A 13,000-nucleotide genomic window follows, 5' to 3' on the forward strand; every position below is an offset into this window, starting at 1 on the left:
CTTTTATGTAGTAGTAAGTAAACATTTGACCAGTAGATGGCTCTTTAAGCTAATTTTTGTATTTTGAAGTCTTCTATTAAAATAACAGTGAAAGTAATAGTCTAGTTTTATGTACTTCAAGGTTTCCCAAACCTCAAGTACTTTATTTAATGTCTCAGTGCAGACATTCTGCTTTACAAACCATCTAGCAAAAGAAATAACATGAACACCCCTATTTATATACTGAAAGTATAGTGATCTCTCATAAACCATTTGATACACTGTTGGTTTTTAAAAGAAAATTGCTTGTATCTAACATTTACACAGTGTTTTAGCAGTGTTTAGTCTTTTATCCCTGTTAAAGAATATTTTGTAGAGTGAATGTAAACTACAATGTAACTCCTTTTAAAAAAAACTTCAGTGGCTGAGACATTCTTCAAAAATCAGTGTAGTAAGTGAAGCTTATAACTGAAATGAAAACTCTACTCCTGGTCATGGTCATTATTTTATATTGTAGGTCTGTGTCCACTAAAACATCTACTGTCAGTGTAAAACCACTGTCCAGGGGATAGGCTGGGATACTTGCTTGTTGACAAGTTGTCTTGAAGCTAATATGCAGGCTACATGCCTGACCCCTTTAAAAATATCTTCAACTAGTGCTAAGTTTTGAAAATCCATGTGCAAGAGAGGAAAATATTATGAAATTGACAAGAAAACTACCTCATGTGCTCATAAATCCCAGGTAGTAGATGACTCATGATCTCGAAACCTACTTTTGCACTATTCTGTGTATACTAAAGGAAAGAAAGCTGCTGCTTGTGGCAAACTTAAAATAGTTTATGTAGCTGAGGTACTACTGACCTTTGTAGAAGCCTCTAATAAGTCTCCACTTAACATCTACTTGTAAATGGCCATGGCAGGCATGTGCTATTAGTAGCACTTGTTAAAGTTATGTGTGTGAATCTGTACCTTCATCAGCATGGGTTTTAACCTCAATACCATATAGGCGATAGTGGGGGTTACAGATAACATAATTATCATAAGCTTTCGTGAGCTAAAACTCACTTCATCACTCCATGCATCTGATGAAGTGGGTTTTAGCCCACAAAAGCTTGTGCCCAAATAAATTTGTTTGTCTCTAAGGTGCCACAAGGACTCCTCATTGTTTTTGCTGATAGAGACTAACATGGCTACCACTCTGAAACCTGTCATATTTATCATATTTGTAAAAAGTAAATTGCCTTAGCAAAGGAAAATTGATGAATCCATGCCACCTCTGTGATCAGATAGAAACTGAACATATCTTGCAAGAGAGTGTGGTCTAACTCCTATAGCCAAGAACAATGGGGACACAACTAAAATCAGTGACCTTGACAAGTGAGTAATGTATAGCAACGGGAAGATCAAAGTAGCTGACGAAATGCTAGATGCAGGAACCTCTCTGAAATAATGGGAGTGACAATAGTCCTTGCATAGGGGACAGACTGGCCTTTACATGTTACTCCTGATAAAATACCCTTGGTGGAAATGGTGACGTAACTTCACCCTGGTAGGATAATGAATTCTAGGAACTGAGACTTGTTCATAAGCACGTTGGGTGAAGGATAGGGGGACTTCTTAATAGCAAAGAGACACTACTACACTACAAGCCTACAACTGCCTTGTCTACACTAGGAAGTTAACACATGTTAAAAACACAACTTTTTTCCTAGTGAAGATGAGGTCAGTATGGCCAGAGGGGTCTTAATTTTTGAGACGTAATATTTTATTTGCTTTTCTTTGTGATTAAGCAAAGGGATCTAACCTCATTGGGTTTTGCAGAGTATTCTGATGAGGTATGTTATGCCAAGCATTTGTTCTGTTTTACCACCATGTGCGTGCTCTCTCTCTCTTTTTAATAAGTGGTGTTTTAATGAAGACAACTGTCACACTGGATAATTTCACACCCCAAAAGAGATGAAAATTCCTCACCTGCAAGCGGCAGCCTCTTTAAAGAATTTCTTTTCATCATAATTAAGCTTAAGATCAAAGATAAAGTACTATGTAAGAGAGAGAGGTTGTTTGGAAAGATGTTTAAGAGGAACTAGCTGAAGTTATGAAATTCGGGCATGTTATTGCTTTTAAATAAAGACTCTATGTTCCTATTTAAACCACTTACAGAGTATGCTCAAAAGATGATAATGGGCTAACCTTTGTACAATGCACATAAAAAAAAATCAGTGAGTAAAGAACATTGTCAGATGTGTCAGGGAAGTGCTAGAAGGTCAGGCTTAGTTAAGAACAGTATCTGGAACATTGTTTTGAACAGAGGAGAGTAATGTTACAATTCTGGGTTGAAGATAAAACTTACTTGAATAAGAGCTTTCACTAGGGTAGTATCTCAGTATGATCATCTCATGTTTAACTAGTATCACTTCCATATCTTTAACCTACCAAGAGAAAACTGATATTTGGTTCTACTCGCAAATTTGGATGTTTTATGAGCAGGATAATTGTACTCTCAGGAACCAATCAAGGATGGGTCCTGATTGCATTAGATGCTGCACAAACCTATAGAAATCACAACCCTTGGCCCAAGGAGCTTACTTTGTTTATTAAAATATTGTTTTTTTTAAATATGCATTGGAAGCGGTGCATTATGGGCAGCTATCCCAGCATGCAAGTGGCTGCAATGTGCTTTTCAAATTGGGGCGGGGGTGGGGTGGAGTGTGACAGGGAATGTATTGTGTGTATGGGGGGGGGAGACTGGGTTTTTGGGGGACTGAGAGCATGTCAGCATGCTGTCTTGTAAGTTCAGATACCAGCAGACCCTCCTCCTCCCTTCCCCCGCCTCCCTCTCTCACACACAGCGTTCCACACTAATGGTTGCTTTGTCTCGGAGCAGATAAGCAGCTGGCTGTCAGAAATGGAGCTTTCAAAGGGCATATCCGCATTCCTGCAGCGACTCCAAAACAATAACAAGAGTTGCCACTTGACTTAAGGGGATTATGGGACGTTTCCAGAGGCTGATCATAGCGCAGTAAAGCAACACCTCCTTCACACTGACACCCAGGCGTTTCAGCCAAGACGCAGCAAGCATTAATCTTCTCACCGAGGTGGAGTACCAGGAGCGCTCTAGCTGTGGAGTCAGAGCACTCTACGTGCCTTGCCAGTGTGGACTGGTAGCGAGCTAGGGCACCCGGGGCTACTTTAATGCACTCTAACTTGCAAGTGTAGCCAAGCCCTTAATCTACTGATGTGTTTAATGTTCAATATGCTTATTTCATATGCCTACTGTCCTATTAACTTCAATGGAACTACTCCCGTGCTTAAGTGATTTGCTGGATCAAGACTAGAGTACTCAGCACTTTGCAGGATCAAGCCCTCGGGGAGACCATGGTGATGAGAGAAATGGGAAACCCATAAATAGATTTGATGGGAGATTCCTCTCATTAAGTTCACAAGACCGGGTTGAGCTGATCAAAAGATTTTTGAATGAAAAAGGTTTTTGTTGAAAAAAGACCTTTTATTCAAACTCAGACATTTTCATGAAAAAATGGTTCTAAATTTGTCTATTTTAAAAAAAAATCTTCCCCTCCCCCGTAACTTTCCTCTCCTATTTTCCTCCCTCCCATTCAGTAGCAAGTTGGGGGAAAATATTCTAGACTGGAAATTTCCTATAAAAATCTTCTCAAACATTGAATAAATGAAAATCATTCTTTTGCAGAGCAAAACTGACTTAGGGTATGTCTACACTACGAAATTAGGTTGATTTTATAGAAATCAATCTTTAGAAATCGATTTTATACAGTTGATTGTGTATGTCCCCACTAAGCGCATTAAGTCGGCAGAGTGTGTCCTCAATGCCGTGGCTAGCATCAACTCATGGAGCAGTGCACTGTGGGTAACTATCCCACAGTTCCTGCAGTCTCCACTTCCCATTGGAATTCTGGGTTAAGCTCCCAATGCCGGATGGGGCAAAAACATTGTCGTGGGTGGTTTTGGGTATATGTCGTCAATCTCCCCTTCCTCCCTCCCTCCCTCCCTCCCTCCATGAAAGCAACGGCAGACAATTGTTTTGCGCCTTTTTTCCTGGGTTACCCGTGCAGACGCCATAGCATGGCAAGCGTGGAGCCTGCTCAGTTCACCGCTGCTGTCGTGAGCATTGTAAACACCTCGCGCATTATACTGCAGTATGTGCAGAACGTGGCTAAGAGACACCAGCATGAGGATGATTGTGAGGAGGACATGGACACAGATGTTCCTGAAAGCATAGGCTGTGGTAATTGGAACATCATGGCAGCAGTGGGCTGGTTGATAGCGTGGAACGCTGATTCTGGGCCCAGCAAACAAGCACAGACTGGTGGGACCGCACAGCGTTGCAGGTATGGGATAATTCCCAGTGGCTGCAGAACTTGCGCGTGCGTAAGGCCACTTTCCTTGAACTTTGTGAGTTGCTTTCCCCCGCCCTGAAGCACAGGAATACCAAGATGAGAGCTGCCCTGACAGTTGAGAAGCGAGTGGCGATAGCCCTGTGGAAGCTTGCAATGCCTGACTGCTACTGGTCAGTCGGGAATCAATTTGGAGTGGGCAAATCTACTGTGGGGACTGCTGTGATCCAAGTAGCCAATGCAATCACTGATGTTCTGTTATCAAGGGTAGTGATTCTGGGAAATGTGCAGGTCATCCTGGATGGCTTTGCTGCAATGGGGTTCCCTAACTGTGGTGGGGCGATAGATGGAATGCATATCCCTATCTTGGCATTGGACCACCTTGCCAACCAGTACTTAAACCGCCAGGGGTACTTAATGGTGCTGCAAGCACTGGTGGATCACAAGGGCTGTTTCACCGACATTAACATGGGATGGCCGGGAAAGGTGCATGACACTCGCGTCTTTAAGAACTCCGGGATGTTCGAGCAGCTGCAAGAAGGGACTTACTTCCCAGACTAGAAAATTACTGTTGGGGATGTTGAAATGCCAATAGTTATCCTTGGAGACCCAGCCTACCCCTTGCTCCCATGGCTCATGAAGCCGTACACAGGCAGCCTGGACAATAGTATGGAGCAGTTCAACTATAGGCTGAGCAAGTGCAGAATGGTGGTAGAATGTGCCTTTGGACGTTTAAAAGCTCACTGGCAGTGTTCGCTGACAAGGTTAGACCTCAGCACAGCCAACATTCCCATTGTTATTGTTGCTTGCTGTGTGCTCCATAATATCTGTGAGAGTAAGGGGGAGACGTTTATGGTGGGGTGGGAGGTTGAGGCAAATCGCCTGGTGGCCGATTTTGAGCAGCCAGACACCAGGACGATTAGAAGAGCACAGCTAGGCGCACTGCGCATCAGAGAGGCTTTGAAAACCAGTTTCATGACTGGCCAGGCTATGGTGCGACAGTTGTGTGTGTTTTTCCTTGCTGCAAACCCGCCCCCTTTGTTGATTTTAATTCCCTGTAAGCCAACCAACTTCCCCCATTCGATCACAGCTGGCAAAGGAAATAAAGTAACTATTGTTTTGAAACCATGCATTTTTTCTTTATTAATTAAAAAAAAAAAATAGATAACTGACAAGGTAGCCCGGGTGGGGGTGGGGGAGGAGGTAAGGACAAGGCCACATTGCTTATTGTAGCCACTCTACCAATCAAAACTGTTTGAATGACAGCATTCTGTTGTTTGGGCCATCCTCTGGAGTGGAGTGGCTGGGTGCCCAGAGCCTCCCCCCAACCCCCTGCGTTCTTGGGTGTCTGGGTGAGGAGGATATGGAACTTGAGGAGGAGAGCAGGCAGTTAGACAATGGGTGCAGCGGGGGTCTGTGTTCTTCCTGGCTTTCCTGCAGCTCCACCAGACACCTCATCATGTCCGTTTGCTCCCCCATTAGCCTCAGCATCGCCTGCTGCCTCTGCTCATCGCAGTCACTTAATGCTTTCCTGGCCTCTGCCACTGAATGCCTCCATGCATTAAGCTGTGCCCTATCAGTGCGGGAGGACTGCATGAGCTTGGAAAACATGTCATCGCAAGTGCGTTTTTTTCGCCTTCTAATCTGCGATAACCTCAGGGTCGGAGATGATAGAGGGAGCATAGAAACATTTGCACCTGCGGAGGGATAAAAAGGGAGAGTAAAATTTAAGGTGATAAACTTTGGGAGACTTTTTCACAGTGAATCAAGCAATTCACAGCAGACAGCACATGTGCTTTAGGTACAAGGTCGTATTTTGCCTTTTATATTGAGCGCCTGCCGGTATGGTGACACATCACACACGGCTCGGCAACAGAATTCAGTTTCCAAGCAGCCATGGTAAGCCAAAGGGTACGCGGGGTTGGCTTCTTATGCCTTCAGAACATGTGGGAATGGTTTCAGACTGCAGCGCCCTCCTTTCCCATAGCAAGTAATGCTGGTTGGGTTTCACATTTAAAAGGAGGGGCTGCGGTTTTCAGGTGGATGTGCAGCACACACTTCCCCCCACCCCACTGCATGGCTATTCTCTGGGATGGTCCCTTCACCCCTCCCCCAGCCGCGTGGCTATTCTCCGGGATGATCCCTTCTAGCCAAGTGCAAACAGCCCAGCATGAACGGGGTCCTTTTACTGTTCCCTTACAAAAATTCCCCTATTTCAACCAGGTGACCGTAAATGATATCACTCTCCTGAGGCTAACACCGAAAGATATAGACTGAATGTTGCTTGAATGCGACCAAAACCCAGGACCATTCGCTGCCATGCTTTGTGCTGCAATGATTCCAGACTACTTGCTACTGGCTTGGCGTGGTAAAGTGTCCTACCATGGAGGATGAAATAAGGAAGCCCTCCCCAGAAACCTTCTGCAAAGGCTTTCAGAGTACCCAGGAGAGCTTCATGGAGATGTCCCTGGAGGATTCCCACTCCATCCCCAGACATGTTAACAGATTTTCCAGTAGCTGTACTGGCTGCGAATGCATCCCAATTCTTCAGGGCAAATCAAACATTAAACACAATTGCTTTTAAACCCTGTACTGTAGTTACAAATGTGTACTCACCAGAGGTGCCTTCACCAGCTTCAGGGTTGGGGATCCTGCCTTGGGAGGGTATTGGCTCCAGGGTGATGAAAAGGTCCTGGCTGCCGGGGAGAACGGATTCACCGCTTGCCTGCTGCACATTCTCCTCCTCCTCCTCCTCTTCCTCTTCCTCATCCACACAATCCTCCTCCCTGTTGCACGAGACTCCCCCCTTGCAGATGTCCACGGACAGTGGTGGGGTAGTGGTAGGGTCCCCCCCTAGAATGCCATGCAGCTGATCATAGAAGCGGCATGTATGGGGCTCTGACTCGGAGTAACTGTTTGCCTCCTTTGTCTTTTGACAGGCTTGCCTGAGCTCCTTAACTTTCACGTGGCACTGCTGTGTGTCCCTGTTGTAGCCTCTCTCCACCATGCCCTGTGTGATTTTGGCATATATATTAGCATTTCTTCTTTTTGATCAGAGTTCTGCCTGCACAGATTCTCCTCCCCATACAGCAATCAGATCCAGCGTCTCCCTCTCGGTCCATGCTGGAGCTCGTTTGCGATTCTAGGGGGACTGCATGGTCACCTTTGCTGCTGAGCTCGCCACACTGACCAAACAGGAAATGAAATTCAGAATTTCCCAGGGCTTTTCCTGTGTACCTGGCTAGTGCCCCGGAGTTCAAAGTGCTGTTCAGAGCGGTCACACTGGAGCACTCTGGGATAGCTCCCGGAGGCCAGTACTGTCGAATTGCGTCTGTACTACCCCAAATTCGACCCAGCAAGATCGATTTTAGCGCTACTCCCCTCGCTGGGGAGGAGTACAGAAGTCAATTTTAAGAGCCCTTTACGTCGATAGAACGGGGTTGGTTGTGTAGACGCATTCATTATAAAATCGACCTAATGTGGCTAAATTCGACCTAATCCCATAGTGTAGACCGGGACTTAGAAATTTGTCGTGAAGAACGTTTCTCCTTTTTCAGTCAGCTCTCATTAACAGTGAGCTACAAAGGCGAGAAACAATGATTTGTGCCTATCCTTTTGTTTTGTTATGATGAATAAGGGACCTGAAACCTTCCCTGCTCCTTTTTTCTTTTCTTTTTTTCTTTTTATATATTTAAGGAAGTTTGGTGTAGGGTTGCCAGGTGTCAGGTTTTCAACCAGAACACCTGGTCAAAAAGGGACACTGGCAGTTCTGGTCAGCACTGCTGACCAGGCCATTAAAAGTCTGGTTCGTGGTGCAGTGGGGCTAAGGCAGGCTCCTTGCCTGCCCTGGCTCTGTGCAGTTCCCAGAAGCAGCCAGCATGTCCCTGCAGCCCCTAGGCATGGGGGCAATCAGGGAAGCTCCTTGCATTGCCCCCACCCTCAGTGTCAGCTCTGCAGCTCCCATTGGCTGGGAACTGTGGCCAATGAGAGCTGCGGGGGCGGTGCCTGCGGGTGTGGGCAGTGTGCACTGTGCAGAGCCACCTGGCCACACCTCTGCCTAGGGGCTGTACATGCTGGCTGCTTCTGGGAGCAGCGCAGAGCCAGGGCAGGCAGGCAGCCTGCCTTAGCCCTGCTGCACCGCCAACTGGGAGCTGCCTGAGGTAAGAGCTGCCCAGCCAGAGCTCATACCCCAAATCTGCTGCCACAGGTCGGAACCCTCTCCCACACCCTAACTCCCTCCCAGAGCCCGCACCCCCACCCCAACCCCCAGCCCTAGGTCGGAACCCCCTCCCTCACCCTGAACCCCTCATTTCTGGCCCCACCCCTGAGCCCACACCCCCAGCTGGAGCCCTCACTCCCTCCTGCATTCCAACCCTCTGTGCCAGCCCGGTGAAAGTGAGTGAGGGTGGGAGAGAGCGAGTGACTGAGGGAGTGGAGCTGGAGTGAGTGGGGGCGGAGCCCCAGAGAAGTGGTGGGGAAGGGGGCAAGGCAAAAGTGTTTGGTTTTGTGCAATTAGAAAGTTGGGAACCCTACTTTGGTGCCGTGTTTCCAAGAACTCCCTTAGCCTCTGCTTACCCTGGCCCTCTTTCTCCCTCCTCAGTTCTGCAGTGTGAATGGGGGAATACACACAAGTTATTTGAATCATAGATTTTGAATCATAGAATCAGGGTTGGAAGGGACCTTAGGAGGTCATCTAGTCCAACCCCCTGCTCAAAGCAGGACCAATCCCCAATTTTTGCTCCAGATCCCTAAATGGCCCCCTCAAGGATTGAACTCACAACCCTGGGTTTAGCAGGCCAATGCTCAAACCACTGAGCTATTGAGGGAGAAAGTGCTTGATGATTGCAGTGGCGTCAGGTGCCATGGTACTTTATGTCAGCTGAGGCTGGAGATCTGTTGATTCAGGGATCTGTGCTGTTCTGCAGGCCCTTGGCAAGCACGCTGCTTCCAAAAGGGTGTCAGTGTGTTTAGAAACAAACACTGTTTCCCCTTCTATTCAGCTGTGGCTTTTCTGATAACTCTCCAACAAACAATATGAGTAGTTCAGCTGCATCAACTTCTCCCTTAGCAACTGTTACAAATGGGTTTATGCACAGATACGACAAGGAAGTGGGAGGGTTATTTGGGGTCTGTCTTGTAGGTCTAGTGGCTTAGTGACATAATAGCTTCATCACATGCTCCAATGGCTGCTTCCCCATCTGGGGAACACTCTGGCATTTTACACCCTGCTATGTCATGGCCATAACTGCAAAGCAGTCATGTGCAGCACACTGTCACTGTGGTAAGATACAGACCTCCGCTTCCTCTTAAGTGACTGATATAGCTACAGTACCTCACTCTTAACAGCAAAAGGGAACTTCTTGACTTTCTTGGCCTACAGATTCCAGGAAAATCTCTTAGTGGCTTCTCTGAGGACTATTCTTTGGACATTCCCATTCTGCAGCTAATTCTTTCACCAGCACATTTTATGCCAGGCAACTTTCTTTGGGGATGGTAAAATCCAAGCTGCAAACATTGATAGGAAGGAGTCCAGAGCTTTCAGTGCCCTCTGGAGAGAGCTCTGACTCCCCTTCAGCTTACTGGTGTCCTTAAGGGAAGGTGAGCCAGAAAGCAGCTGTGAGTACATACATGAGAGGAATCAGTCAGGTACAACTGAACCTAGCTATCCAGAGACCCTTCAAAAGGGGCTGGGCTACTCTCATGGTAGTGAGAGACATGGGTTGCTAAGTGGGGTTGCCAACTTTCTAATGGCACAAAACTGAACACCCCTTCCCCATCCCTGCCCTGCCCTTTCTATGAGGGCCCCTCCACTCACTCCATCCCCCCTCCCTCTGACGCTCACTCTCCCCCATCCTCACTCACTTTCACTGGTCTGGGGCAGGGGGTTGGGGTGCAGGACGGGGGTGAGGGTTCCGGCTGGGGGTGCGGGCTTTGGGGTGGGGCCGGGATGAGGGCTTTGGGGTGCGGGAGAGGGCTCCGGGCAGTGGGTTGTGGTGCAGGGGGTATAGGATCTGGGATGGGGTGTGGGCTCCAGGTGGGGCCAGAAATGAGGGGTTCAGAGTGTGGGAGAGGGCTCTGATCTGGGAGAGAGGTTGGGAGTGCAGGGGGGGGTGAGGACTCTGACTGGGGGTGCAGGCTCTGGGGTGGGGCCGGGTATGAGGGGTTTGGGGTGTGGGATGGGGCTCAGAGCTGGGGAAGGGTGTTGGGGTGTTGGGGGTGTGCAGGGTCACAGCGGCGCTTACCACAGCTCCAAGGAAGCAGCTGCCAGGTTCCTGTAGCTCCTAGGCGCAGAGAGGCCCCTCGCACCCACAGGCGCTGCCCCCGCAGCTCCCATTAGTCGTGGTTCCCGGCCCATGAGAGCTGCGGAGCCATTACTAGGGGTAGGGGCCGTACGGGGAGCCTCCCTCACCACTCATGCACCTAGGAACTGCAAGGACATGGTGGGCGCTTCCAAGAGCCATGCAGAGCCAGGGCAGGCAGGGAGCCTGCCTTAGCCCCAGCCCCTTTTGCCCCACTGCTGACCGGAGCCGCCAGGGTCCCTTTTTGACTGGGCATTCCAGTCGAAAACTGGACACCTGCAACCCTATAATGCTAAGCAGAATCCAGAACAAGGAACTCTGTGTACGTAAGAGCTGCCCAGTGCATGTTTTGTGTGTTTGTTTTGTTTGGGTTTATGTTATTGGTTTGGATTTGACTGATTATTAACCTGCAGAAAAGGAAGTGGCCAGGAACTCTGCTGGTTTGTGCTATTTTAGTTAAACAAGAAACCTCTTAAGTAAACTGGAAACCCAAGATTGAGTGTTTTTTGATTTTGCTTTACATATGTCTCATGGGAACTTTCTTGCTAGTTGCTCAAGGACCAGTCTGACCACAAGGAGTTACCATTTCTTTAAATACCTGCTTTGTGTCATGCAATAGTCAAGGTTTTCTACATTTAAATCACAATAATGGCTGTGAGACTTATTGCGGGTTCCAAATATTTGAAATTTGCTAGTTAGCTTAACAAAGATAATTTTTTGAAAAGCACCACAAAACACTCTTTATTATGATGCATAATTCATTTTTATTGCTATTATCAGATACTTCATAGTTTACCACTAACTGTAGTGTAGTATATTTTGCAAAAATTAATGACATTTTAGCCCTATGGGACTCCCTACCACATTCCTCTATTAAATTGCTGCTGACTGAGTTTGCTGGGGTGAGAATTATTGGGCTGACAAATTAACACAGTTGACACTTCTTAATTCTTATTATTAGTCTCACACACACACAGTCATGTTCAGTCAAACCAATACAATCCCTTTAACTTCATGCCTACATGTTACGTGGGCATAAAGGAAATTGATTTAGTCTCCAAAATGAATGCAGACTGTGTTGATCAAGACACCATTTCTTATTATTTGAGTGATGCTGTCTAAATGATGCAAAGGATGGAAAGTTTCAAACTTCATTTCACTGGCCAAAACCATAGTCTCATGACAGGGCCTGAAAATTGTGTGTCATCAGAAGTGTAATCAGCTTGAGTAAGAACAGGAAGGGGTAGCTATTGTGATGCTCCTAGCTGTACCATCTTTCATCACTAGCCTCTAACATGGTAGAAGTGCAATAGGCTGACAAACTGGTGTATTGCTTTCTCTCTCATGCTCATGCCATGTTTGTGTCTGGTAGAGTGTTTTTAGTCTTTATATAAGCGATGGGATTAGCCTGTAGTGAACATTGCACCACATTCAACTGAGTGACTCCAGAGAAGGATCTGGTCCATTCCTTCCACACCAGGCAGGCCAATCTCTCACAGTTAGGACCTAATCCATTGCCCATTGAAGTCAACTGGGAATCTTTCTACTCACTTCAATCAGTTATGTGAGAAGATAAAGAAATACTGTAGCAGGAACTATCATTAATTACATCTTGCTCTCTTATTTGGAGGTTGAGCGCTGGTGTTTTTCTTCTCTATTCAAATACTTCAGAGCTGTTACCTTATATATTCAAATATTTAATAAGTATAAACCAATTAATCACTATGAGGGGTTAGTAGAATAATTTAAGATAATTGTAGATACTGGAATTTTCAAAATATTTATAACAGAGCGTGGTTGTACAACAACAGGCATTGCTCATACATTCATTGCATGTTTCAGTCTCAATGACTTAAATAACTGTACCTTACTGCATACTCTGATATAGAAGCTTAATCTTTTAATAACTCACTGACAACTGACTAGCTGGAATTGAAGCCAAAAAACACTATGCCACCATCTGGCTCAGTGAGGCCTGCTTTTGGGAGAACCACTGGGATGAGGTGTTGTAGGGCTGCAGGACCCCTCTCTAGGAAGCCCCAAATGATCTGTACACTCCATCACATTCATAACAGAAATTTTTTTTTTTGCAGAAGGAAGCTACAGCAAAGCTGGGCACTGCCCATCCCAAAAGAAAGCCAAAGGGTAATGAGACAGTGACAGCACTTAAGCTAACATTCATATTTTTTCCTCTGCTTATACTTCTCCTCTCACAATCCCTGCTCACCTTGTCTGCCAACACAGAGAAAAATGCTTTTGATTTACAAATTTTACAACACAGGGTACAAGGATAAAAGTGGCCTCAGTTTATTTGTATGTGAATTTCATTAATTAACACACAGCTTTGTATGA

General features: G+C 46.4%; 1 protein-coding gene across 1 annotated transcript; it reads right to left on the reverse strand.

Annotated features, from left to right (window-relative positions):
- Window positions 1-5,594: 5,594 nt before the first annotated feature.
- Window positions 5,595-7,356, reverse strand: LOC141993230 (uncharacterized). The gene is made up of 2 exons (XM_074962657.1): window positions 6,966-7,356; window positions 5,595-6,046 (listed from the first exon to the last, which is right to left on the reverse strand). Exons 1-2 carry the CDS (start codon window positions 7,354-7,356, stop codon window positions 5,595-5,597), a joined length of 843 nt encoding a protein of 280 aa, XP_074818758.1.
- Between the last annotated feature and the right edge of the window lie 5,644 nt (window positions 7,357-13,000).

Source organism: Natator depressus, chromosome 9 (genome assembly GCF_965152275.1).
Source record: "Natator depressus isolate rNatDep1 chromosome 9, rNatDep2.hap1, whole genome shotgun sequence".
NCBI lineage: Eukaryota > Metazoa > Chordata > Testudines > Cheloniidae > Natator > Natator depressus.

Coding starts and splice junctions, on each gene's coding strand:
- LOC141993230 (XM_074962657.1), bottom strand. CDS start 7,356: ATGGTGGAGAGAGGCTACAACAGGGACACACAGCAGTGCCACGTGAAA. Junction 6,047..6,965: donor AGCTGGTGAAGGCACCTCTG/GTGAGTACACAT, acceptor ATCCCTCCGCAG/GTGCAAATGTTTCTATGCTC.